General features: G+C 38.9%; 1 protein-coding gene across 6 annotated transcripts in view; it reads left to right on the forward strand.

Annotated features, from left to right (window-relative positions):
- Positions 1-22,610, forward strand: part of DEPDC5 (DEP domain containing 5, GATOR1 subcomplex subunit) — a 45,344-nt gene extending 22,734 nt beyond the window's left edge. For 2 of the 6 annotated variants that reach the window (XM_078857612.1, XM_078857611.1), the window contains exons 26-43: positions 481-664; positions 2,353-2,519; positions 5,009-5,126; positions 5,558-5,725; positions 5,975-6,191; positions 7,568-7,737; positions 8,022-8,124; positions 9,701-9,772; positions 11,086-11,189; positions 11,522-11,608; positions 12,263-12,395; positions 14,385-14,493; positions 15,235-15,456; positions 17,508-17,677; positions 17,785-17,956; positions 20,141-20,201; positions 20,545-20,627; positions 21,179-22,610. In XM_078857612.1, the coding sequence (XP_078713738.1) occupies positions 481-664; positions 2,353-2,519; positions 5,009-5,126; positions 5,558-5,725; positions 5,975-6,191; positions 7,568-7,737; positions 8,022-8,124; positions 9,701-9,772; positions 11,086-11,189; positions 11,522-11,608; positions 12,263-12,395; positions 14,385-14,493; positions 15,235-15,456; positions 17,508-17,677; positions 17,785-17,956; positions 20,141-20,201; positions 20,545-20,627; positions 21,179-21,468 (2,630 nt within the window). In that variant the 3' untranslated portion in view covers positions 21,469-22,610. Of the gene's footprint in view, positions 1-480; positions 665-2,352; positions 2,520-5,008; positions 5,127-5,557; positions 5,726-5,955; positions 6,192-7,567; positions 7,738-8,021; positions 8,125-9,700; positions 9,773-11,085; positions 11,190-11,521; positions 11,609-12,262; positions 12,396-14,384; positions 14,494-15,234; positions 15,457-17,507; positions 17,678-17,784; positions 17,957-20,140; positions 20,202-20,544; positions 20,628-21,178 lie in introns of those variants that run through there. The other 4 variants (XM_078857615.1, XM_078857613.1, XM_078857616.1 and 1 more) reach the window with 4 other exon arrangements.
- The last annotated feature ends 2,789 nt before the right edge of the window (positions 22,611-25,399 follow it).

Raw genomic sequence — 25,399 nt, forward strand, 5'->3', positions numbered from 1 at the left:
GCACGCCCTATGCAGCCATTCATGTGTTCACATAAGCACCTTAATTGCATACATATATTCGAATGCCTTGTAATTTCTGATTTCTGTGATGTTTGCAGTTGTGACTTTGTTATTGGGTAATTATATTATATATGTTCAATTATTGAATGCTGCGAATGTTCTTGTGTGCAATGTATGTTATCTCTTACATTATGAAACTTCGATTATTTTAACCAATCCAATGCTTATATTGATCATCACAAAAGTTGAAGCATGCATGTTAAACGCACTTATTCTCAGCATTGCACATTGCCTGCATGAATTTGTGATAATTAAACTGCTTTCAATGCTTTTTTAATCAATCTTTCTCTTTTTGTTGTCCCTGTGTCTCCTCTTATCGCATACTGTGAATGTCTTTCATGTTCGTGGGCTGTGTGTCTCTGCGTGCGTGCGTGGACATTTGATTTGTGATTGTGTGCTCGGGGGTGTTTTCCCACAAAGCTGACAGCCCCTCTCCTCCGGTAGTGCCCAGTTTCTGTTGCACAGTTGGGGTGGATTGGAAGTCTCTCACCACCCCTGCCTGTCTTCCTCTCACCACGGACTACTTTCCGGACAAGCAGTCCTTGCAGAACGATTACTCGGAGGGATGCTATGATTTGCTTCCGGATACGTTTGATGCAGACAGGTGATTGTCATCGGCAGCACAATGTGTCTTGTTGAGAAGAGTGATCATTGCTGTTGACATTTCTACATTACGATATATGTTTAAAGAGAAATGGGTGTTGCAGTTGGTTTTTTAATAGGCTAATATTTGAATCGTAATGAATCGTGCTTGAGTTGGGGAATGTCATATGCAGTGTGTATACACACATTTATTGGAATTCATCATCATATATGCAGCTAATTTCATTGTGCACTAAATCTAAAAGTTATTGGCCCAGACACTGTTATTTTACACCAAAACTTTTACATTCTGATGATGTCTGAGAGAAAGTTTTTACCGTATTTTCCCGCATATAGCCCACATACGCATATAACCCGCAGATGCATATACCACGCAAAAATAGCGTTTTGTGTAAAACAAATTTCAGATAGCCCGCACCTCCATATACCCCGCATGCATTCATATCTTTAACGTCGTTACCGCAGCTTAATTTCATCATATTAATACAAAGTATACATTTGTAATACAATCCACTATCAATTGTTAATATTAAAATCATAACGTGCACAAAGAAAACAAACTAACTGGAAATTAGTGAACTTAAAACCGTAAATAAGTAGCAAAAGTAAATATCCAATAAATAAGTAACACATAACTGGTAGATAAGTAAGTAAGCGCACTGTTAGGCTTACCAGCATTCGACCTCATATTACAGCTACTGGACCGGTAGTACAGTTTTTGCACTGGTAGATTGCGTACTGCGCAGATAATAGCGGCACTACGGTAACGCCATTGCCTCCTGGCAACAAAGCCATTGGAAGTTTGAAACAAAGCTCATGGTCGCGACTATATAGTGCTCAGCTACTAGCAGCAGCCTAAGGGACTCAGCAATTATGATTTTGCGTCTGGTAGACGCTTGTAAAGGCCCTTCCCATTGTGCAATCCATAGCCTCAGCTGAAACGTTCGCACCCCCCTACAGCCACTGAAAGTACTACGGTAAACAAAGTGCGCCCACTTCAAACATTGTCGTTTCATTGTACAAACAATTCGAATCATTTAAAATGTGATAACGTGTGCAATTTTAGTGTGCGTGGTTTATTCAGCAGTGCTTTAGTCAAAGGTAAGTGTTGCATAGTGGATAGTCCTACCATGAAAACATTAAACGAGTTATGACATGTCACACGTGTAAAATATTTTTGGGATAGCCCGCACCTCCATATACCTCGCAGGGTCTTGTTTTGTTTGTAAAAAGTGGTCTACCCCGCGGGTTATATGGGGGAAAATACGGCAATTGTTTTATTTTTGATTACAAAATGTCCTTTAGGTGATAATGAGGTGATTTCATACCAAGCTAAGTAATTGAACTGTAATAATGTGAGACATTTTGTAATAATGAATGCTCTTAAATGAATCTGGTTATTTGTTTTTATTATAAATCGAGCTCTTCCCCTCCACCATTTTGCCCTTGTAAAATGTACTGTCCCTTAATTTAATATATTACCTATATTCTGCAAACGACTAATTGGCTAAAAACACATCTAATGTGTTCCGCTTGTACAGAATTTACAGATACGGTATTCAAGTGACGTACATAATTTAGAAAATAATGTTCAATCTTGACCTATTTTACATTGCACCTAAAACACATCTTTGATTTGCAAGACTGCTGTTGGCATGGTGTGTATTTTGTCACCTGGCACCGTTGCAGAAGTGACGAGGAATGTGTCAAGAGGCTGACAGCGCAGCAAGTGTACGAGGAGTTTATCTCTCAGAGGTTAATGCAGGGCTACCAGCTGATTGTTCAGCCCCGCACCAACAAGACCAATGTGTCTACCCCAAGTCTACCATTGAGCAGCAGTCCACGTTTCACCAAAGGTGGGAGCATACGTACACTTGTGAAGGGCATATCTGGAGAGGTGAGTGGAGGAGCATTACTATTCTAGACAAGCATGGCTCAAATTTCAAGTGGATGTATAGTAGTGAAAGTTTTGGGTACATTTCTGGAAAAGTGATTACATGTAAGAGAAGTTATTTTTTTAAACTAATGTTTTCATTTGAACATAATTATCCTTGCATAGAAAATCCAAATGAATTTTAGATATTGTCTGGCTATTATAGACTATATAAAAGCAATGAATTCAATGGCAACTGAAGCAGTCATCCAAACTTTTACAAAAATCTAAATTATCAAAAGCATGAATAAAGATGAGATTGCATGAAGAAAGCAACAAAATACAAATCAGGTTAAGATTCAGGTAAGGAGATTCATAGCATATATGTTTTAAAGATAGCATACATTAAGAAAGTATTAACCATCTTAAACTCGGTGACAACTTGGTTAGAATAACGAATGAAAATTACCTTGTGTAAATGATTGAAGAAGTTAACATAGAAGGCTTTACAGTTGGATTCCGGATGAAGGAGCAAAATAAATGTTAAGTTTCAACAGCGTTGATAACAATATAATTGTTGGATTAACTCAAGTGGATAATGTCGGAGCATGTGTACTTCGGGCAATTATTGAAGGTGCATACGGATGAAATTGTGAAATAGAGATGAACAAGAGCAGGATAGAGTGCCTTTTAAAATCTGAATTTGATAACGGAAAGCAGTTTGCCTGAAGAATAATATTTTCAAGAAGTGCGTATTACCTTTTAGACATGGTTCAGAAACACACTGATATAGAAGATGGAATGAAAGCTGAAGAGTACAGAAAGAACCACAAAATAGCTACATGCTTGGAAATACACAGAGGCAGAGGAACACAGATCGGAGAGTAATCATGTGATATATACATTATATTGACTGTTAAGGAAAGTTGACTTTGGCAGGATATATCGGGATAATGACTGATGGATGGAGCCAGGTTTTGGAATGGCAACCAATGGAGAGAACACATCCGAGAGGGCGATCATCACAGTGATGGACCATTGATATCAGCTCATATGCAGGAGTGAGATTAAATGTGGTATTGCCTTGCAATGAGGGAATGACGATGTAGTGATGAGGCTGTGATCCAGCAAATAAGTCCATGGCTAATGATGATGATTATTTTTTTTAATTAACATTAAAGTTCCAACAATAGAACAAATATAAATGCAACATAAATGCAACAATTGCACTGCAGAAATTCGTTTTAACATACTTCGTTTTCATATATATGTATGTCCAGCCAAGGATTTGTGTTTGTAAAAAAAGTTCCTGGAAATTGGTGGCTTACCGATTTCGATTGGATTTGCCCATGGGTTTATGGCGATCTCTTATCAGTTGTTAAAAACCTCTTGAAAAGGCTGTCCATCATCGAAATCTCCCTGGCGCGACATGTTGCTCTATTAGCATAAAGGGTCACAGTTAAATTATCAGCACATGTGCACTTGGACAGATGGTTAGCCCGAACCTGATACACTCAGAGATTTCCCCCCCCCACCCCCCCACCCCCCCCAGGAAGCGTGATTACTCCAGCTTTGGGTTTTTTCACCTTATTTAAAATGCATTGGTAATACGTCTAACTCATATTCACCATCTCATTAGCAAATTATGCGTACAGCACTTGCATTATAAACAAAAGTTTGAATTAGCATCAATTGCAGCAGGAGAAATGCTTGTAACCCGGGAGCTGAAAAAAATTCATGACAAATATAATTCGTGCTGAAGTTACAAGAGAGGAATAACAAAATAAACTGGGTGCAATCTGTTCATTACATTTTTTCAAAAGAGTATTAATATTAAAGGAGTTTCTGCACTTCATACCAAATTAACTGATGAGATTGAGTGATATTCCTTAGAAAAATACTTGAATGTTGAGTCTACAAAGGAAAGTCAAGTTTGCAATTTGTGGAGAGCTGAAATAAGCAGGAATGTCTATCGGCCAATAAAGGTCACGGCTAACCTAAGTGGTTATTGATGTGGACAGTAGACATTCACAGGAATACTTCATTTATTGAACACTCTTTTGTATTTAGATTGATATTGGATTTGAAGTAAAATAAATAGTGCACATTTATTGAGCTACAATCTGCAAAACCAGATGCTTTTAGTTCAATAATATAAATACATTTTGAGGGTCATATGTGGGCCTGGAGAATTTACTTGGGTTTAGACTATTGATCGGCCATTGTTTTTCATGTTTAAAAATCCCCCCTCTGTTACTTTTGTTCACATTCACTTCGTTTTGTAGGATAAAATATCACCTTTTATACGTGCTGCGTTTACACCTGTACTTGAGTGCACTGCCGTATGTTTTTTTTTTCACTCAAGCAGCAGAGTGGTTGTGCAGTGGATTTCGTTGCGCTGATGCTTATTTCTTTAACACTGCACGAGCTTACCAATGCTTTTTCGAATTTGTTTTCAAAATGGATTTGAAGGGATTTTCTCCAGGGCACTGGTGGAGGAGGAGACCCACCACTGGCTCAGCATGGGTCGCAACCTGCACATGGTCTCTCTGAAGGACAAGAAGATCAGCGTCACACGATACTTACCGAAGTCAGTGCCAGATCTATTTTGAGAATTTTTAAAATAATGTAAAAAATATTACGCTACGATGACCATCCCATGTTACAGTAAAACCTTGGATTGCAAGCATAATTCGTTCCGGAAACGTGTTTGTAATCCAAAGCACTCGTATATCAGTTGTGATCATGTGATGCTCGGCAGACAAAGCGTATACGTACTACTCGTATTGGAAGACCTCGCTCGTTTATCAAATTAATATTTATTAAAAAAATTTGCTCGTCTTGCAAAACACTCACAGACCAAGTTACTCGCAATCCAAGGTTTTACTGTATTTATATTTTTCACTGGATATAATGAACCTTTAAGCTGTGTTTTTTTATGATTTAAAGTATTGAAGACTGCACAGCTCGCTGTCATCTTCTCACAGCTTCCATGAGTTGTCTGCGTTCTTGTGTGTGCAGGCACCCATATGAGTCGGCCCAGTTTCCATACACGTACAGCCTCTGTACCCCACACTCGGATGGCGAGTTTCTTTCCTGCTGGGTAGAATTCTGCCACGAGCGTCTGGAGGAGTACAAGTGGAACTACCTTGATCAGTACATTTGCTCTGCAGGATCTGAGGACTTTAGGTAATCACAGCTTCTTATGCCTGCATATGCATCCCATGCTTGCATATTTGCACACAGTGTGTGTTGCCTTATGAACTCTGCTTAAAATTCCGCTGCTCTTGCATGTATGTTGGACTTCTTTTGCACCGTACATAGCCAACCGTGCTAATCAGGGGGTGCTCTTGCCAACCATCTTTTAACAATTGTATTTTTATTCTCGAGTTCGGTGCCAGTTTTGATTCAAAAAGCAGCTTTCCATTGTGCACTTAGTCTCATTGAATCGCTCAAGTTCTGGAGGACACGATTCCTGCTCCTCCCCGCGGCCACGGCACTCACGAAGCGAATCTGTGAGGGAGAGGAGCCTTGCAACAGCTACGAGTGGCAGCGAAGCGAGGACGAGGAGCTGCAGCTCATAGATAACTTCATCCGCTTCATGGAGAGCCTCAATCGCATGCGAAGACGCCACCGCTCCGACCGCATCATACGCGTAACTCTTCAGCACCGTGCACCGTTGTAGTGCCTTCGCAAGTTGGAACTATTGCAGCATTTTACAGTTACTTGCGTACATGTGTACGCTTGCATCCCTTTGTAATTAAATGTTAACATTTTAAATCCCACACCTGATAATTCTGCCCAACCGTTGCTTACATGCACAGTTTTAGTATTTGAATATTGTAGGTAATTCTGTGAATGTAAAACATGTTTTTTTATTTAATTATCATTTTGATAATTTGTTGAATGTTCAAGATTGTCTGTAATTTGATCAGAAATATCAAGTTATTTTAAGATCCAGATTAAAACAACAACCCCCATGTATTGCAACATATTAATGCTTTACTGTTCACGGTAACAAGCATATTAAAAAAATTTTGCCTATTATATGTAGAAAAATATATATTTTTTGCTTCCAAAAATATTTTTCGTGAGTGTCCAACAAAGAAGCTTTGCTTCATTGGCCTTTGTGCCGTCACGGTTGGGTGAAGAGGCCGCTGGCTCTGCACATTTTTTTGCAAGATACCTGCAAAACAAGTCGAGATACACAAACAAATTCCCCACACCTTTGGCGTTTATGCCAATCAGATAGAATTGGTATTTTTAATGGCTAATCCATTATTTAACAGCTCTTAAAATTGAAATTGATTTTTGTAAGGTACAAGAACCTAACATTTTAAGCAATCTCTTTAAGTATTTTTCAAGGGTACATATTTTTCAGGAATAAATAATTGCACATTTAAACAAATGCATTTGTAATATGTTTCATCGGGTGCAACAGTAGTTAATAGTCATGTAAAGTTATGCAATTTTACCACCTTTTTTTAGACATGCTTACTGGTCTGGATCTTGCAAGGTTGCTACACTGGAAGAAAACTGGTTTTGTTTGCACGCTGGATAAAAGTGAAATCTAGGATTTATGACTCGTCACTAATCGAAAGTGATATACAATATTCCACATTTATTAAAGCCGGCGTACTCCTTAAACTGACAAATGTTGCTTGCGCTCAAGTGTTCGCACGCTCTTGTGACTTGGTTGTTAAATTGATGATGATGGAGGTAAATAGTAATGATGGTTCCTGAAGTGTGAAGATTGTCGAGTTAATGTTGGTTATTGTATTTGAAACTGACAAATTAGTTGTCCCCATTACAAAGTTATCATGTATACTTGAACAAAAAAGTATTTTAAACGATGACATTTCCACTGGTGCTCCTTATGATTACTTTACAAAATAACTCATATTTTCGCATGCCTTGTATTGTTTTCATTTACTTTTATTGATTTTGTTTTTACCTTTACCATGTAGTAATTAAAAACGAATACTTCTAACAACAGTGAATGCTAATTTTATAACTGCTTTATGGCCACAGAGACAACCGGATGGTATGGTTAAGATTCCTGCGTTGAAGCCGCCGGCGTCTGGTGCCTCCTGTGGGCCAAGTGTGGCGTCTATGATGGGCCAGGATCCCGGCAACCCAGTTAACATCAGAAAAGGCACATCTGCCCTTGCCGCTCTTCTGGAGATGGAGGCCATCCAAAGGTCAACACGCTCCAGGGAGCAGACTTTGTAGAAGCATTTAAAATAGCCACGGGAATCTTAGAGTTGTATTGCATTTAAATTATTGAACTGTAATGCTTGTATAACTTGCACATGCTTCCCATTTTCAATGCACTTAATAGACATGATTAAATTACCGTGTCCATAAACAAATTTACGTTTTTATTTAAAACAATATATTTTTTATATCCTTAAGTGAAATACATTCTTTAAGGGTTTTATTTACAGGGTGTTTGCCTATTTCATTGTGCCTGTTTGCTATGCAGGAGCGAAGAGGAGCGATACTCGGTGAATGCGATTAAACCTACCACAGACTCACAGCCTGGGGTTCCCAGTATGACCCCAACTTACCTGGACAGCCCCAGGAAGGTACTTGGAGAACATAAGGGCATCTCATTTCCATTTGAGAAAAGGCACATTTCCATTTTAGAAGTGTCACATTTCGACATGCCCCTTCACGTTCATAAAGAGTATTTAGAATTAATTTCTCGGAAGGTGCAATACTCACCTTAAAAATATAGCATTTTTATCATTTTATACCGATTATAAACACAAATGCAGCCAAAGCTAATCATGTTGATATTGCACCATAAGTGCCATGTTCCGGTACAGGAAGCTGCCAATCACAAGACTGGTGCAGTAGAGCTTGGCATTTCCTGCAGGAATCATATCCCAATTCCTATTACAAATCTGCAGAAATTACAATTTCAATTAATTGATTTGTCCAGGTCAACATCTCCATTCATTTCAACGGATTCTCACAGAAATTCTGGCCTGAAAGAGCCATTTATCTCAGCCGCATAGATGCAGGCAAGGGACTAGTTTGGGCTGGTCTCCATTAGGCCATTCAGAGCAAACAGGTACTTCGATCTTTCTTGAATGCCTCACTGATCGGAAAGAAATCTGAATAATTATATGCACTAGAAATACTATACTATTTAATGACAATTCTGGTCTATACTAGCCAACTGGTATCAGGGGTCAATTCCAGCCAGTATTAGAACCCCATTGAAATGTAATGCTTAGGAATCGCCCATAAGTAGTAATTGCTATTTTGGTCAATACTGTCTGGCTGGTGTCGGGGCTGATTCCAGCCAAGCCAGTATTGCTAAGAATTGCTCCCGTTTTATTAAGGTATCGGCCATATGTTTCAATGGCTATTCTACTCGGCTGGCCATGTCCCTACGGTTCCTGCCTTCCTGCTTAAATACCATATCGAGTTCTCCACAGCCTGCCCCTCCTCTCCCACAACAACCTCACCATGATTCTGTCTATCCCTTGATCCCATAACGAATGGTTATTTCCCATTCTTTTAGTTTGTTGTTCATCCCGCGCACCTCCGATTAGCACGGTTGGCTACGTACGGTGCAAAAGAAGTTCAACATACATTCTTTGAATGGAATCACAATTCTCGGCTAGAAATCGTGAGAATCACCCAGCTCTTTAGGGTGTGCGGTGATATTTGGCACAGCCCTGGTGTCAAGCGCTATAGAACATACGCTTTTAAGTGAAGCACTTTCAGATGCTCATTTATATTCAGGCAGCCACACGCGTTGGGCTTTGTAGAGAACAACTTGGTGGATGCTCTTACGGCATCATTTGTCGTTTGTCCGAGTTGTTTACTTTTCATTATCTGCTTACGTAGCTCCCTGGCAGAAGTATTCTGAGCACGATTGTTTTGTTGGCTTGGGTGAAATGCGTTGATGATGCTATGGATATTGTTTTACTTCATTTCCCATTATTGTGCTTTGACCCTTTGTATCCTCATGTTATTTGTTCTTGTGTCTGTTTTACTACGCTTACTACTGCGTCTTTGAAAATGTATTGACGTCTACTATTTTTTTTTTACTATATAATGTATTTATGTTTTTCCCATTTCCAAGCACCTTTCTCTTAGTATCTTGCAATATTTTCTTTCTCTGTCCGTGCACTGGCTGACACTCAGGAGGGAAGTTTCTTTGCCGAGGTAGTGCGAAGTCCTCGCTCTTCTTCCTCCTCCTCTTCTTACCACACACAGGTCAGTCAATGTTTTAAGCCACACGTCCATTGCTTAAAAAAGGGAGAAGATTTGGCATGCACCAGTCATGAAAGGGTGCGACACAGTGGTGAGATGTTAACTTCCTCGCTTGGTATACAGGAGGTTGTGGTTAAGATCCCAACCCTGACACCTGTGTATTTGGAGTTTGCATGTTCTCTCCCCCCCGTGGTCGTGTGGATTTTTCTCCTGGTCCATTTTATTTGGCTGCTATAAATGTCCACGTAATAAGCCACTTCGTTGAGCAATCATTCTTGGTCGGGTAGCTTCTGCAAAATAGCTACATAGCTCAGTAGATCTTACCTGGTAAATAAAAAATAGAATATAGTATGTTTTTGCCTGTCAAAAGCTACTGAGTAGTCACAGTTGTGAACCTATAATAATGTTACAAATACTTTACAAGCAAGTGGGGATGCATCTTTTTTTTAGTTTTGTCCATGTATTCAGATACATGGCTATTGTGTAAAGGATTTTATTATATGAGGAGTGTTATGAAATCACCGGTTTCACAAAGGGATGTACGACCCCTCTCGCCCCTGGTAAGTATTTGGCCATGTCTATTCCTTTTACAAATGTTTGCTGCTATGCTGACTGAAGTTAATCTGGTGATACGAAAGGATTGGTTCGCCATTGGTTTGTGTCTTTTTTTGGTTGAATGTATTAACCGTTCATGTAATCTTGTTATGTAAAAAATTATGCATTTTATGTTTCTAGATAATAAATTATAACTGTTTTCCGAGTAATGCGTTGTTCCTTACGTAATTGATTTGGACGTTTATTAACAGCATGTTTACACCTATAAGCTGATGTGTCTGCATGTTTTATTGCCGCTGTGAAATATCGTGATCTTTATTGGCTCAGTTTCATTCCAAGGTCATACAGTTCAGTCTGGCAATGCTGCAGTGCCACTAGCTGGGTGACTGTTGTAACTGCAGCTCTGGTCACTGTTTCAATATTGTATTTCAATGTTAAATCACATTAACGCACCTTGTTTGATAAAGTATTCATTAACGAGAGCAAAAGGCAACTATATTTCTTGATGTAGGTAAATGTGTAGCACAGTGTTCTGTTTAATATTTCCAACGTCTTCTATAGTTGAAAGAGTGTACAATATGTATGAGTTTAATTTTCGATTTAAAGCTTTCGTGACTGCAGGGATTCATCTTCTTGGTTATTTCGGTAAAGTCACGTGACTTTACCGAAAGAACCAAGAAGATGTATGAGTTTTGCAACCATATTTTGAACATGGCTCATTTTCATCATATCTAAAGCACATGTAAATATGTTTTCTGCAGCAGTCGATAACGGCAGACGTGGCAGCAGTGACCGTGACCTATGCCGATGGCAGTGTGATTGCTTCCAACGTGCATGGAGAGCAGAGTTCAACAGGGGACAGCAGGTAACAATTGATTCAAATAGATAATCGTTTTACTTCAACTTAAACATGTGTTCTCCTTTAAAGCAGTTCCAATACTATCTTGACTTATTAATTCACTTGAAAAGTTCACTACATTCAGATCTACGGCGCATTGTGATATATGGACAAAATGGCCCTTACAAATGAAAAGTATCAGTATCCGAGTAACTATTACATATGGCAAACCACTTGTGCAGATAGACGTATCAATCTTGCGAGGCCACTTGATGAAATAGGTTTTAATGTTTCTTGTATTAATGCTCAGCGTGGCTGGGATGTGTTGCTAATGCTGTGTACGCGTGTTGTTTTCAAAGCAGTTTGGCTCAACCAGCAGTACTGCCTGATGGTAATGGTGGCCATGCTTACCTACTCAATATTCTGGACGCCATGAAACATCCTAAGTGAGTCGATTTTATCTTCACATAAAGGATATCGAGACACTTGTATTTTACGTCTGCATATTGATACAACTGCCCATTTCTTTTGTGGAAATAAGGGCTCTGACATTAAAGTAAGTAATATTCTTACGAACATATGCAACTAATTATTTGCTGATGCTACATTGGTGCAAAAATTAACACAAAAAAAATCTACACATTGGTCAATAATACTGCCTTAAAATAAAATTACACACTAGGTGACATTTTTGGCAATGGCCCTTCATAGCACGTCATTGTTTTGTGCTATGAAGGACCATTGCCCATCTATCATAATATTTTGTCTTTTCGGTGCAGTGTTATTGACTAACGTGAGTTTCTTTTACATATGTAACTATTGCCTTCATCACTTATTAAACCAGCATACAACCAAGAGACCTGTGAGCCATTGTTGTGAATGATAGCAGAAATAACTTGGGTATTTCCATGTGGTTTACAGCATAGTTTCCATTATTTTGCAGCTAAAAATTGCCATGGGAAAGAAAGGCTACGTGGCGTACAAGATAATGTCATTGCAGTGATAATTGGGTTTCATGAAAACGATTTTGAAGACCCTGATACACCGACTTCCAATTTGTCTATATCATAAAATATAATTTTTCTTCCCTTGTTGCCTAGTACTGGAGTGCAGTTCCTTTCAGAACAAAAGGGTTTGCCAACAAATTGCTTCATCAGCGCTGAAGCTGTGCACTGGGTGATGAGCACAGTGGAGGGAATGGTCAACAGACAGTGTGCGGTGGATATATTGCAGGTACGAGGAAGCAAACGATTTGTCACTAAGATGCCTCCGATTTTAACAATTCGGCAGTCATTTTGGTGCAATTTGTTGTTAGATTTTATATTTGATTCAATTTTAAATATCCAAGAATGTGTACACTCAAGACTTGTAAGCTTAAAATAAGGCATGATCTGAAGCATTCATTCATCATGTGAAACCAGTTCTGATGCTTAAGATACATTAACTTAATTGTGTGTGTAAGACATGCACATGGTATGTCGATTTGTCGATCTTTAGTGAATAAAAATAATAGTGACTGTTTTATTTATGATCTTTGGCAATTCTTAAATAGTAGTCCAGACAATTATATATCCAGTTGCTTTGCACTCCCTGCATTATAAGTGAAAACAGTTCACCTGAAATTATAGAAATTGTCTCTAGTAATGTAATTGTGCAAATCTTTTGCATATTTGTCTCAATTATACCATAGGGTTTGTGTGTGTGTGTGTGTAATGACGTGCACCTCCAATTAGCATGGTTGGCTATAAAGAGTGCAAAATAAGTTCAACATACATACAAAGCATCTTTGGTCTACACTTCGAGGTCTACTTCTAAACCACAACAAATATAGTCTCTGAAATGGTTTTAGAGGTGTTCTTGAATTGTGTTTTGCATTTTCTTTTTATTGTGTGCTACTAATTATCACCATGACACCATGGAAAAATAAATTAGGTATGCAGGACTAAATATGAATTGTTCGTGAAGGAAACTGATTTTAAATATTTCCATCATGTGCTTTCGATTGTCCAGCAACTCTGCTGTTCAGAGGATCTGCTGGTATTGGGTATTTTTTCAATTCTGACTCCGTTATGACACTGCTGCTATGGCCAGTTTTCAGAAACACTGAAAAATAGTCTTCTAAAATAATTAATCAGTAAAATTCAAATCTGATCACTATATATTCATTATTTGTACATTACAACCGATTAGTATTCACGAGAATTGTACAGAAATTGGTGGTGCAGAGGCTTTGCATACTGTGCCATGTACAACCTGAGTTTGATTCCCAACCATGGCTAACTTCAGTGGTGAGCGATATTTGAACCAGTGCTCGGGTCGTTGACTAACCAATACCTGTCAACCCATATGGTTTCCCCGTATTCTTGTACAGGGAAAATTGAGTTTTCAGGTCCATACGGTGTACAGCCGTTTCAATACGGGCAAAAAAAAAAGTCTATTTGTTTGTGTTTCTCCCTTGCGATGGCTCTTTGTAGAATGAAAATTGAGATTTATAAGGGCACGCAGTGACCAATAAGGTCTGAATTGGTCTGTAATAAGATAGGCACTGATGAGGGGTTGACAGGTATGGTAACCGACACTGACTAATGTGGTGAAGTTAAACTAAGCTAAATCACGACGTTTCGGAGGCAACACAAGCTTCCGTCTTCAGGTGGAACCGTTATTTTTTTTTTACCTACGTGACTTTACCGAAAAAAACCAAAGAGCATGCATCCTTGCAGTCACGAAAGCTTCAAATCTAGAATTAAACTAAGCTATTAAACTTTTTTTATTTTACCAAGTAAGGCCCACTGAGCTATATAGCTATTTTTCAGAAGTGACCTAGCCATAAATTATAGCTCAACTAAGCGACTTATGTGGAAGTTAATAGCAGCCAAATACTCTGAGTATCGTTAAACAACCCCTAAAACCAACACGGCATGAAGAGGCCTTCAATGATTTGAAGAAAACGCTTGAAAATATTGTCCTATTTTATGCTTATGGAGCAAACAAATATATTGTATAAAATACATAAAAATGCTACAAGACAGTAGAAAAGACAAAATTACTGATTGTTGAATTGAAACTCGACCCAAATTTATGACAATCATAAATAGTCCAATATATGTTATTTTATATATTTATCATTGTACTAGAATAAAGTCTCATACACACTGAATTGGTTCCATTATTTTAATCAACTTTAAATATAAATTAATGTCTTTTGGCCCTTTTTCGTTTCAGAAAATGTTGGACGATCAACTAATCTCACATGCATCTGGAGACACGTTGCGAGCTTTTATTTACGGCTTCTATTTCTACAGAGTGGTGACTGACACCGACACGGATAAGGGTACGTGCGTCTCATTCCCTTGACCCCGTAATCTTGATGCTTTGTGGCAAATGTAACCTACATCAAATTGAATAGACATTTGAAATGCTTACTGGGGCCACTAGGAGGCAGTAGTTGCATAGTGTTGGGTTATATTGTAATGCATGTTGAACTTCTTTCACACCCTAAGTAGCCAACCGTGCAAATTAGAGGTGCAGGGCGGAATGACAAACACACAAAGTTAGTTTTCAAATTAGATTTGAAAGTGCATAGCTCCAGTGGCTTCCTATAATGTGCTGATTAAAGCACACCAGGATAACATGACTGCAGTCAGTCACTGACATGTTAGTGTCTACGTATAATAGGATGCTTATGAAAAATATTAACTCGCCACCAAGCTTTGGTAATTGTTCATTCTTGTCATGTATCATTCTAAGCCATGTGTTACAGCAGATGAGAGTTAACTGTTCTCACACTTCTTATTGTGTGGGTCCTGCTGTCGCAACACACATGCAGTTATATAATCAGTCCAGGAGGAGCTCAAACAGAGCTGAATCCATAGTGCTGGCACATTTAAATTAAACTGTAACCATCTCAGCATGTCACTATCAAAGCAGAAATTAAAGGGACCGTGTTAGCATTGATCTGATTTTAACTTGTCATGTTTAATCTCACCACCTCGGCTTCTCTCTGCCTGCTGCGGTGTAGGTTTACAGTTTTGTTGTTCATCTGCATTGTCCAACCCCTTTTCTCCCTGGGTAGTTTCGTCGTACGGGAACCGAAGCACGGCCAGCGCTGCCTACGACCTGGCCCTGTTTCAGAAGAGTTGGTTCGAGGTGGCGTTCCCGATAGAGGAGTCGATTCACTCAAACATCCCCACCTTCCTGCTGCCCTGGTTGCCCAGCCGCCCCACGTCCTATGCCAGTCGCCACAGCTCCTTGAGCCGTAGCTTTGGTGGACGCAGCCAGGCTGCTGCTTTGCTCGGTACATTTCTACGTGTTTATAGGACGGCACCGCCAGCACACGTTAATATTTGATCTTTGTACGGCAATATAGTCCATCTGGTAGCCAAAGGGCTGCCTAAGAGGATGACAATCTGCATGCGGTCCACTTGTATCATATATATTTATGGAGAGAACTAATGTCATTACATTGGACAAATAGCAAAGTTAACATTGATGATCATGGAATGTGCACCAGATAACAGCAATGGAAACCACACGTAAAGCATGATTTTTATGTTTAATGTATAGCCCTTTGTCAAGCCACTGCTTAATGAAGGCCTGCTCACACCGTGCCAGTCATGAGAGTTGTTTTACCATAATTCACCACACTGGTCAGTTTGAAGGGGGGGGATTCCAAAGCTGACCGGTTCAGATATCAAATGTCACTCGCCACTTTTCGGCATGCCCCCAGGTTCATAGCACACTGCCTAAAGTAATGCACCACCACCCCACTTACACATTCAGTGTAATAGGATTTCATTGGATGTATTGATATAAAAGCAAAAAAAACATTCATAGTTGAGAATTAATCTTTGCTATTCTAGTATTCGAAATGTTAATTGTACACAAACACATTAAATCTTGACTTAAAGCTTTCGTGACTGCAATAATTCATATTCTTTGGGTCTTTCGGTAAAGGCACGTAGATAGCAAAAAGAATAGCAATTAAATAATTAATAATAATACAAATTAAAAAAAACATTTTTATAAAAAACATCACGACGTTTCGATCACAACACAAGCAATCGTCATCTTTTTTCTCCTGATGACGATTGCTTGTGTTGTGATCGAAACGTCGTGATATTTTTATATATTTTTTTTATTATTGTATTTTTTTTCTATCTACGAGACTTTACCAAAAGACCCAAAGAATAATAAACATTGCAATGCATTATAAAGTTACGAAGAAGTATTTAATAACTGCCACTATTTTAAGACTTTAAACTCACATGGCACAGTGTGCATTAATGAAAAAGTATCCATCATAACGTGCATGGGTGTGTGGTCTCCATGACGCGCACATGCGCAGTCATGCATTTCCAAGCTATCGTATGTCAATGTTGCTTTCACTAGGTCTCTATTACATAGAGATTATTCTTTAGGATTAATGGTGCAGGACATATACTCTCGGAGGGTGATATAAACCACATTGTAAAGGTTACACTATCCTGTAAATACATACATTAAAATATTTACCTTAAAGTATACTGCAATAGTCGGGTATACAGTTTCTGCTTCAATGAATTAGCACAACGTTAATTATACATTGGATTTTTTTACCCTCAGTATTGCCTGAAGATTTGCCTAAAAAAAATATTCGGTAAACAAACCTGTATTTTTAATTAATGTGATATGCAATCTGATATGCAATCTGATATACAACTGCATGTTTGTGGGAAGAAAATGGCAGTGCAGCACAATCCATTGTTGTACTGTACTTCTGTGATTCTGCATAAGTTTCCTTTGTTCACAATGCACATCTCGTGTGGTGAAGTATGGTCAAATTTGCATCATGACCTGCATGGCATGTGGAGGGCCTCTTCCAGCAGTGGATTGACAACAGGGCTGCATGATAATTGTTTTTTTACCCTTCTATCTGGCAACAAAACTGACACCTTTTTTACAAGGAGTCACGTGCACTCACGTGCACTCACGTGCGCCTTTTGGCGTCATCTGGTCCAACCCATGTGAGACCAGGCTCTAAGGAAAGCTGTCTCGGGTGTGGACCAATCAACTTCAAGGACAGTGCATACATTATCAGTTATGTTTTTTGTTTGCATTATGACTGCAGGTATTGTGCTCTATGCAAACATGACTCCTTGTAAAAAAAGGTGTCAGTTTTGTTGCCAGATAGAAGGGTAAAAAAACAATTATATTTTTTACTGGCAAATGAGGTTCCAATGGTGTAACAGGGCTGCATATACGGGAACAAAACCGCAATTTATGCTGGTAAATCGTCCAGACGGTTTTCAGGATCTTGAAGGTATATGTGTATTATTAATGTGCGTTTGGTATTGTTGTGTGGCACAGCATGCACTGTCCCTGAACAGAAGACAGTAACACTGGAGGTTGATGTCAATAATCGCAGCGACCGTTTGGAGTGGTGCAGCTGCTATTACCATGGGCAATATTCCTGCACCGGCGCCTTTGAGCTCAAACTTCAGTGGATGGTGGCCACAGCGGCTGTGCTTTTTGACATGGTAATGACTCCACATCGCCTGTAGTCTTACACAGCCATATCAGCAGGAAAAAAAAACCGGCATGCGCAGTGCATTTCAATTAATTTAACCCTATGTTTTGGCGACAGGTTCAAGGATGGTGCCGGAAGGCAACGTCCTGTGGGTTTCACCTTGTTCCGGCACTCGATGGACCCTTTGCACTTCCAAGTTACCTGTATGGAGACCCCCTGCGTGCCTCCCTTTTTGTGCCTCTTTCAGTCGGCTGCTTGATCACAGAAGGGAGTGATCATCTCTTCAGTGGTTAGTCACCGTGTTCCTTTTTTGCGTCGCAGACTTTCAAGGTGTAGCGATTATTTTAAAGTGTCAATATACACACCGTTCTTGTAAATTCAATGCAGGGTGTTTTATTAATTCATGGATGTGTAAAAACTAATACAAGTAATACAAAAATGTTGTGATTGTTTAAATTAACAAACCTCATCTGTCCAGGTCCAAATAGGTAATGAACCATACCTATTACTGTTAATAAAACCCATGAATTAGGATTGTCCTAAGAATGTATTGGATTTAGAAATTTACATTTTTCAGATGGTTTGGTATGTTTTCAGTGACATGGGTTACTGCCATCACTTATAAAGCACATTTAGTTTGTGTGTAAATATGTTTGGTTCTGATAATAGGTTTTTCCCCTTTTTTCTGGCAACAAAACAGGTGTTAAGATGTTACAACACCAAACTGAAACCTTTTACAAAGACTCATGTCTGCATTAACCACAATGCTTGTGGTCAGAATGCAAACACACAAGTATTGTGGTTAATGCAGATATGATTCCTTGTAAAAGGTTTCAGTTTGGTGTTTTAACATCTTAACACCTGTTTTGTTGCCAGAAAAAAGGGCAAAAACCTATTATCATATTTTGGTACTGGCAAAGGAGATCCCATGATGTTTGGTTCTTTATTACCCTTCAATACAAATATAAAATGTGTTTTACAATATTTAAATGATATTTTATTTGCAGCAGTACCAATTTATACAGCAGACTGCTTAGCGTGACCACGTATAACGCTGATTCGTTATAGCGCTCTTTGTCTTGGGAGAAAATGTTTACAAAAAATTAATATCCCAAAAACGACAATTCACTTTAGAGGGAGAACACGCGCCCGCAGCCATATTTGTTTACATTTACTCAGCGAATGAGAGTGATGTACGCTCTGAGGCAATCGGCACCCCATCCTATGTGATCAATTATCACGATTCATAGTCTCGATTACATTTTCTTAAATAGATTTGTTATTCAGAATAGAATCTGAATATTTATACTGGAGGAATTTGATGGGCTTGTAAAGCTTTTTTTCACCGATGTCCAGTAGATATTATTCAATGTTATTACAGTATGCCCTGAGCTATGCCGGGCTCACTGGATTTTAAAACACACACCATCTTCCTTGCAATAGCTCCTCAAACCTTATCTCCCCCCACTGCCATGTAGGAGTACAGTAGAATGCACCCGAAAGTACAGTACATCATACTGATGTTATTCAATGTATTTTCATTCGTAAAAACTAATATTTACCATCCGTATTATCACTTTTACCGATAATCCAAAGGAAGCCCTCAAATATTGCTTGTACGTAATAAGTGACAGTGTCGGGAACGCATCCCCCTATATACAATGGTATAATGACCTCTTTTAGCACTGATTCGTGCTTGTTTCTACAAGAACTCACATTTGAGCGCTTAAGGGAAGTCGGCTTTTTTATATTTGACTCGAGAAGCCTCTGGACATTTTGTTGTAGTGATTAAAGGAGGACTAAAATCAGCTAAGCACTGAAAATGTTAAATTCTTTGATCCATTTATCTGAAATTGTCCTCTCTTTTTTTCCCCAAAATGTGCCCCTTACAATACCTACGATAATCACCCAGGAATGTCTTTCCGAAATGCTCTTTACGTCACTCCACATCGACCAGCCCCCTCATTAATATTCATGAGCAGGTGACGTCCTTCAAATGGACCCTCCCCCCTCCATTCATAATAATTAGTGGCTGACGTCACTCCACATGGGGGGCCGATGCGCCTGCCCCCTCCGTCAACTTACAACCCTCACTACGAAGGCAGAACCCTCACGTCACGCGATCTCCGTAACGCTGTTGAGACATCAAAGTAAAAAAGGACAAATTGCACACGCATTAATGCAATGTATATCACGTCGCGGGTCTGCTTTTTCGCTTGCAAGTTTCAGTTACTTATAACCTACAGCTAGCCTTAATTATCAATGTTTATTTCATTGAGAAATTATATCACTTATGTTTTCAAGAATTATAACTGCACCAAACTAAAAGTGCAGATGGGTCAGCCCAAGGAGACTTTCAAATAGATGTGGATTGAGAATGGCTTATGGTAACAAACATAAAACTACTAATGCAATTGCTTTTGTTATTTACTGTCTAATTTTTGTAAAGTAAATGTCTTGCACTTCACTGCAGCATTTGACCAAGAGACATACATGGACAGAATGCATCTCTTCCAAGAAGCCATTCTGGCTAGGTAAGCCTCTAATGGTTAGCACACTGGACATAGGTCGCCGATTCAAATCCATCTTCTGGCACGGCAGTGGAGAATTGTCAATTTCCTTAAATTCTTCCCCCACCTCTGTCAACGCATCAGTATAAACGGGGTATGCTACATTTTGTGTATCAGCAGATCACGTGCAATAAGGTATAACGTGTAGATATTTCCACGTCTTTATTAAGTATGATCAGCATGGAAGAGTAGTCAATTTCAAAGCCACCTGCACAATAGTTAATGGTAATTTACACGATGTGAGTATTTAAGTTTTCAATCATTCGATGTATAATACCTTGTGCTATTACCTATGCTCTGGTTGCAGATTTGGTTTCATTCAAGACAAATACTCAGCTGCAGCATTTAACTTCCCAGCGGAGAGCCGGTCACAGTTTATACATGTCACAGGTAGAGTATAAAATGGGTTTCATTCACATTACAGTGATTCTCAAAGGTTCCCCACAGTCCATCTAAAATGAATGAAAAGATTCATTGAAAATGTGTGCTGCAATCATTATTTAGTTTCATACAATTCCCATAACCAGCAGGTAACATTATTTCAGCAAAAAAGAGCTTTTTTTATAAGAATAGGTTTTACCCTTTCTGGCAATAAAACATCTTAACACCTGTTTTATCGCCAGAAAGGGTAACATTTCTTATATTTTGATACTGGCAAAGAGCTTTTCTCTTTATGTTTATACTGAAATGTGGTTTCTACTAGTGTCCCATGAAAATGTAATTTTTTTCAAAAGCATTAAGGCGCCAGCTAATTTGAATCAAATGGCTATGAAGTGCAATACAATTGAATTTGTAATTCATACCTGGATTCATATTCAGACCAAATTAAGCAACCAATGTACAATTCAATAAATCATTGGTATATGCAGCTCTGGTTTAAATATTGATCTCTCATCTCACAAACATCCGTCAATGTGACTGTATTTGCGGCATTTGTGTAGGCGTGGCATTTGTCCAGCTTCCATACGTGAAACGCAAGCATCCCTCGGGTCAGCAACGGCGAAGAAGAAATTCTTTCTCATCGACAACGCCTGCATCTCTCCCTGAAGAAAAGCTTGGCTTTTGCTGGGCAGCCAATGGCATGTTGACCAAAAGCTGGCGCTCAGGAGCAACTGGTGATGAGCGCTTCCCAGACAAGCTGCTTCGTGACTTTTCCGAATTCTGTGCAAACAAAGACAACCGTCTCTTGCATTACTGGCAAAGCTGCTTGGAAAATGGAAGTGCTCCATGAATCTCCATAGCATCTTCCCTCGCCAGTACTTTATGCAATTGTTGAGGCCATGACATTGCCAAGTGATGTGTGCAGGTGTAAGTAGAATGTACCATATAGTGAAAAACTTTGATTGCACCTTGTCAGTTTGCTGGAGCCTAGAGGATACGTAATCAAAAACCTAAAAAGGCAACCGATTTTTACTAAGCGACTATCAAACCATTTATGGAATATAAAGTAAAACCCAAATAACACGCGTTGATATGGGGGGGGGGGGGGGGGGGAATATCGCCGATTGTGGAAGAAAACGGTGCGTGATTTAATAAATAGGTGAAAACTTTGCTGATAAAGAGGGAAGCGCCAACTCGTTACGAGCGGATAAATTAATCCGCAATTCGCAGATTCATCTTCTTGGTTCTTTCGGTAAAGTCACGTAGAAGGGAAATAATAAAATAATAAAAATAAAACAATAATTCTCACGACGTTTCGGCCACATCGCAAGCAGCCGTCAGGTGAAGACCAGGTCTGTCGGGAAGACAGCGTCTGAATGAAACAGCCCAGGCTTGGAGCGTTTATTTAACTTTTTCTAAGACCCAAATGGCACAAAGCTGCCATATGGATTGATATCCAAGTCTAAAAAATGCTAAATTATCTCCTAAATAAATTACGTAAACACAGCTTGTCTGCAGGTACGAAAAACAAACTTGCGTTTCCCTGAAGTTTTCCGTTAACCCCACCCACTTCAGTTTATGTCCATAGAAGCATTTTCAATGGTTAGTCGTGAACCGCCAATAATCTGAATTTTACAGGGATTCACAAATTATTGGATCCAGGATTATTGGAGTTCTGTATAGTAGATAAAGCAAGGTAATTATCAATTGTAAAGATTGTAACAGGTAGGGTTCATAGGATATTTTTGAAAAAAGGATTCCAGAAAAAAATATTTCGTTTGAAATCACATTGTTTACATGCAATTCATGTTTCAAATGCGTGCAGGTGCTGTCACATTCAAATATGTTAAGACTTATGAAAAATGTAATGTATTCAGAACGTGAATTAGATTTTTTTTCTCATTGTTAAAAGAAGCAGTTGAATTCACTCGCTTGCAGTGGTAAGTGTACTATTGTCATGTATTAAAACAATAAATGCACATTTTCCCATGACGATTTGCCTCCGAAATTCTGGCATAGGAAGTGGCTCATTGTTTTCTGTTCCTTGAACAAAATGTATACATTTATGAAAGTTTTGTTGTATTTTATGCAGGTAAAACTATTCGTAAGTTTTAGTCCCGATTGTTAAATATACATGTACTCGCAATTTGAATATCCAAATAATAAAATGATTGAGCATCTGCGTTGATAGTCAACCAATTAAGGCTAGCTGTAGGTATGTAGAACGTCTTGTGCCACGTACGTAGCCAACCGTGCTAATCGGAGAAATGACTGAAGAACCTAATAAAGGCAGCAAAATTGAACTTCAGGTGGAATTGAAAGAAAGGTTACAAAAAGGAAGTTTTCTAAACACATGAAGAAAATTGAAGAGTTGCAATTGGGGAAAAACAATATGTATAGGACAATTGTTGAATGCAGGACCGGTGAGCAAGAGCAGATTTAGGGCCCTTTGGGAATAGTTAATTAGGTAATGAATAAAAAAATATGTCAAAATATGCCTCGAGAACAAAGTGTTTTATTCTGTGTGCAATGCCTGCTATGGCAAATAATGAAAATCAAGAACGCTGACACTAGAACAAATGAGAACTGAAAAGAAGCATATATATTTTTCATGTTTTTTCCAATGTATTGTACGTAATCTTTTGTACAAGTGGACTATCCGCCCCAAAAAGAATAGATCATTGTATTTACTAGGAAAAAATCTTTGTTTTACGTTTTTTTATATATTCTGGACATGTGTTAAGCGCAGCGTAATAACGCTGCCATCTGGTGGTGTGTTTATAATATGCTGCACTCTTTACACCTAAAGTATGGAATAAATGAGAGCCTCTAAGAGGCCTTAACAGCTATATGGGAGGGGGTGGCTAGTATCACATCCGATTTGAGGCAGTTTACTCCACTTATCCGCCGGGACAATATGGATAATGGAAGAATCTGTTACTCAACTCATCTTGTTCCATGGATAATGTACGGGTAATTGGAAGCTATTCCGCTGACATCCCGGAAAAGTCGCAGATGATTGGCAGAGTAGCATCGTGGGTAATAGGACTTAGAAAAGGGTTCTCCTGTAGTCCAATTAAACACCAATAAAGTAAGATCATTATTTCGTGTTTTTGACATCTTGAGCATGGTTTAACACATTAAACAAATGTCTACATCAATAAACAACGAATTACCGTACAAATAAAAATGCAAACTACGTGCAATATTTCGAAAGTAAGCATTATTAATCTATTTCCTCAATATTGCACATTCATCGTTAAGTCTTGAGTTTTTTCGCGAATTGATCCAAGCTCGTGGATGCAGTTTACCGGACTATATGGTTTTAATCTTGGATCATACAAATATGGGAGTGCAAGATTTCCTTAACTTTCGGACTTTTAGCCAAAGTTCCGATATTCGTACAAAGCACCTGAAGAACTTGCTTTGACTGAACAATACAAATAATATGGTCTCTGTGGTAACTCGAATGTGATAACCAGTACCATTGGAGGACAGTACTCTAAATTCATACTGGTAGAAACATCCTGGTTACACCAGCCCACGGGATGATTGTGTCCGTCCGTCGTGCATCCAAAAATGGGAGGGGTGGGGCTGGGTGGAGAGGGGAGGGTGGGGAGGGGCTGGGTGGAGAGGGGAGGGGTGGGGCTGGGTGGGGAGGGGCTGGTCACCCCGTGGTGCCCTTATAAAACTCAACGTTTAACCTACTCACGCCGGCTTGTGCCCGCCCTCACAGTCGGTCATATTTGCGGAATACACCACGCCGCCGTTGACCCTGGCCATTGACAGAGCAACTCAACGTTCCTACCAGCTCCCTCCGCAGGAATGTGTTAACAGGTAACCATTGTAATCTCAGAGCAGAGGGGTAACAGGTTCACTTAAAAAAAAATAATCGAGCAGCTGCTGCTTGCGCTAATGGAAGGTGCCGTTCCTGATCTGTTTTAAAGGCCAAAAAAATAGCGAATTGCAGTAGTCAAACCTAGACAAGACCTCATGGTAGTGTAATAAATGACTTCCACTACAATCTTGACTGGCGTCTTTAATTGATATAATTCCTGCACAGCTCACTCCAGCTCTCCCCGTACGTTAGGTGAGAGGAGACTGGTGGTTCTTGAATCTGCATATGATGTCCAATCCACGTGTTCCTCTTTCAGTGTGACCCCATGCATCCATGCTTCTTGTTGCAATTCTGCTCCATGATTATATTGCTAACTTGTACATTTTTGTTTTTTTTTAATTATATTTGAGTCCAACTTTCAAGCCGTTTTTTTCAAAGTTTTTTTTTCTGAAGTTCATCCGAATGGAACGCTCTGAACGATTCTTCCAGTATCGATAAACATTATGTCAGCAAATGAGATGGTTATTGATTTCACCATTAATATGCACATGTTCCTCCAAAATATTTTGGGAAAATAAATAATTCCACCATATTGCAGTGAATAATTGTTGAAAGTATGTCACCTTGCCTTTCCTTTGAATACAGTATGTATTGAACATTTCATATTACATTTTAAAAAATCAGTAAATTACTTGTACTAGCTTGATATTTAATTTAATGCTTTTTACACGCTTTTATTTAACTCAGTCTGTTGTTGTTTCCTCAAATTTTGTAACTCAATTTTAACCCACTTCCCAATGTGGTATGGACTGCAAACTTGGTATACTTATGTCATACTGATAACAATACCATATTCTATCATAAAAAATGTTAAATAAAAATGTAAACGATCTTTTTACACGCTTTCTATAAACTCAGTCTGTTTTCGTATCCTCAAATCTTC

This window comes from Lampetra fluviatilis, chromosome 6 (genome assembly GCF_964198595.1).
Source record: "Lampetra fluviatilis chromosome 6, kcLamFluv1.1, whole genome shotgun sequence".
Classification (NCBI taxonomy): domain Eukaryota; kingdom Metazoa; phylum Chordata; class Hyperoartia; order Petromyzontiformes; family Petromyzontidae; genus Lampetra; species Lampetra fluviatilis.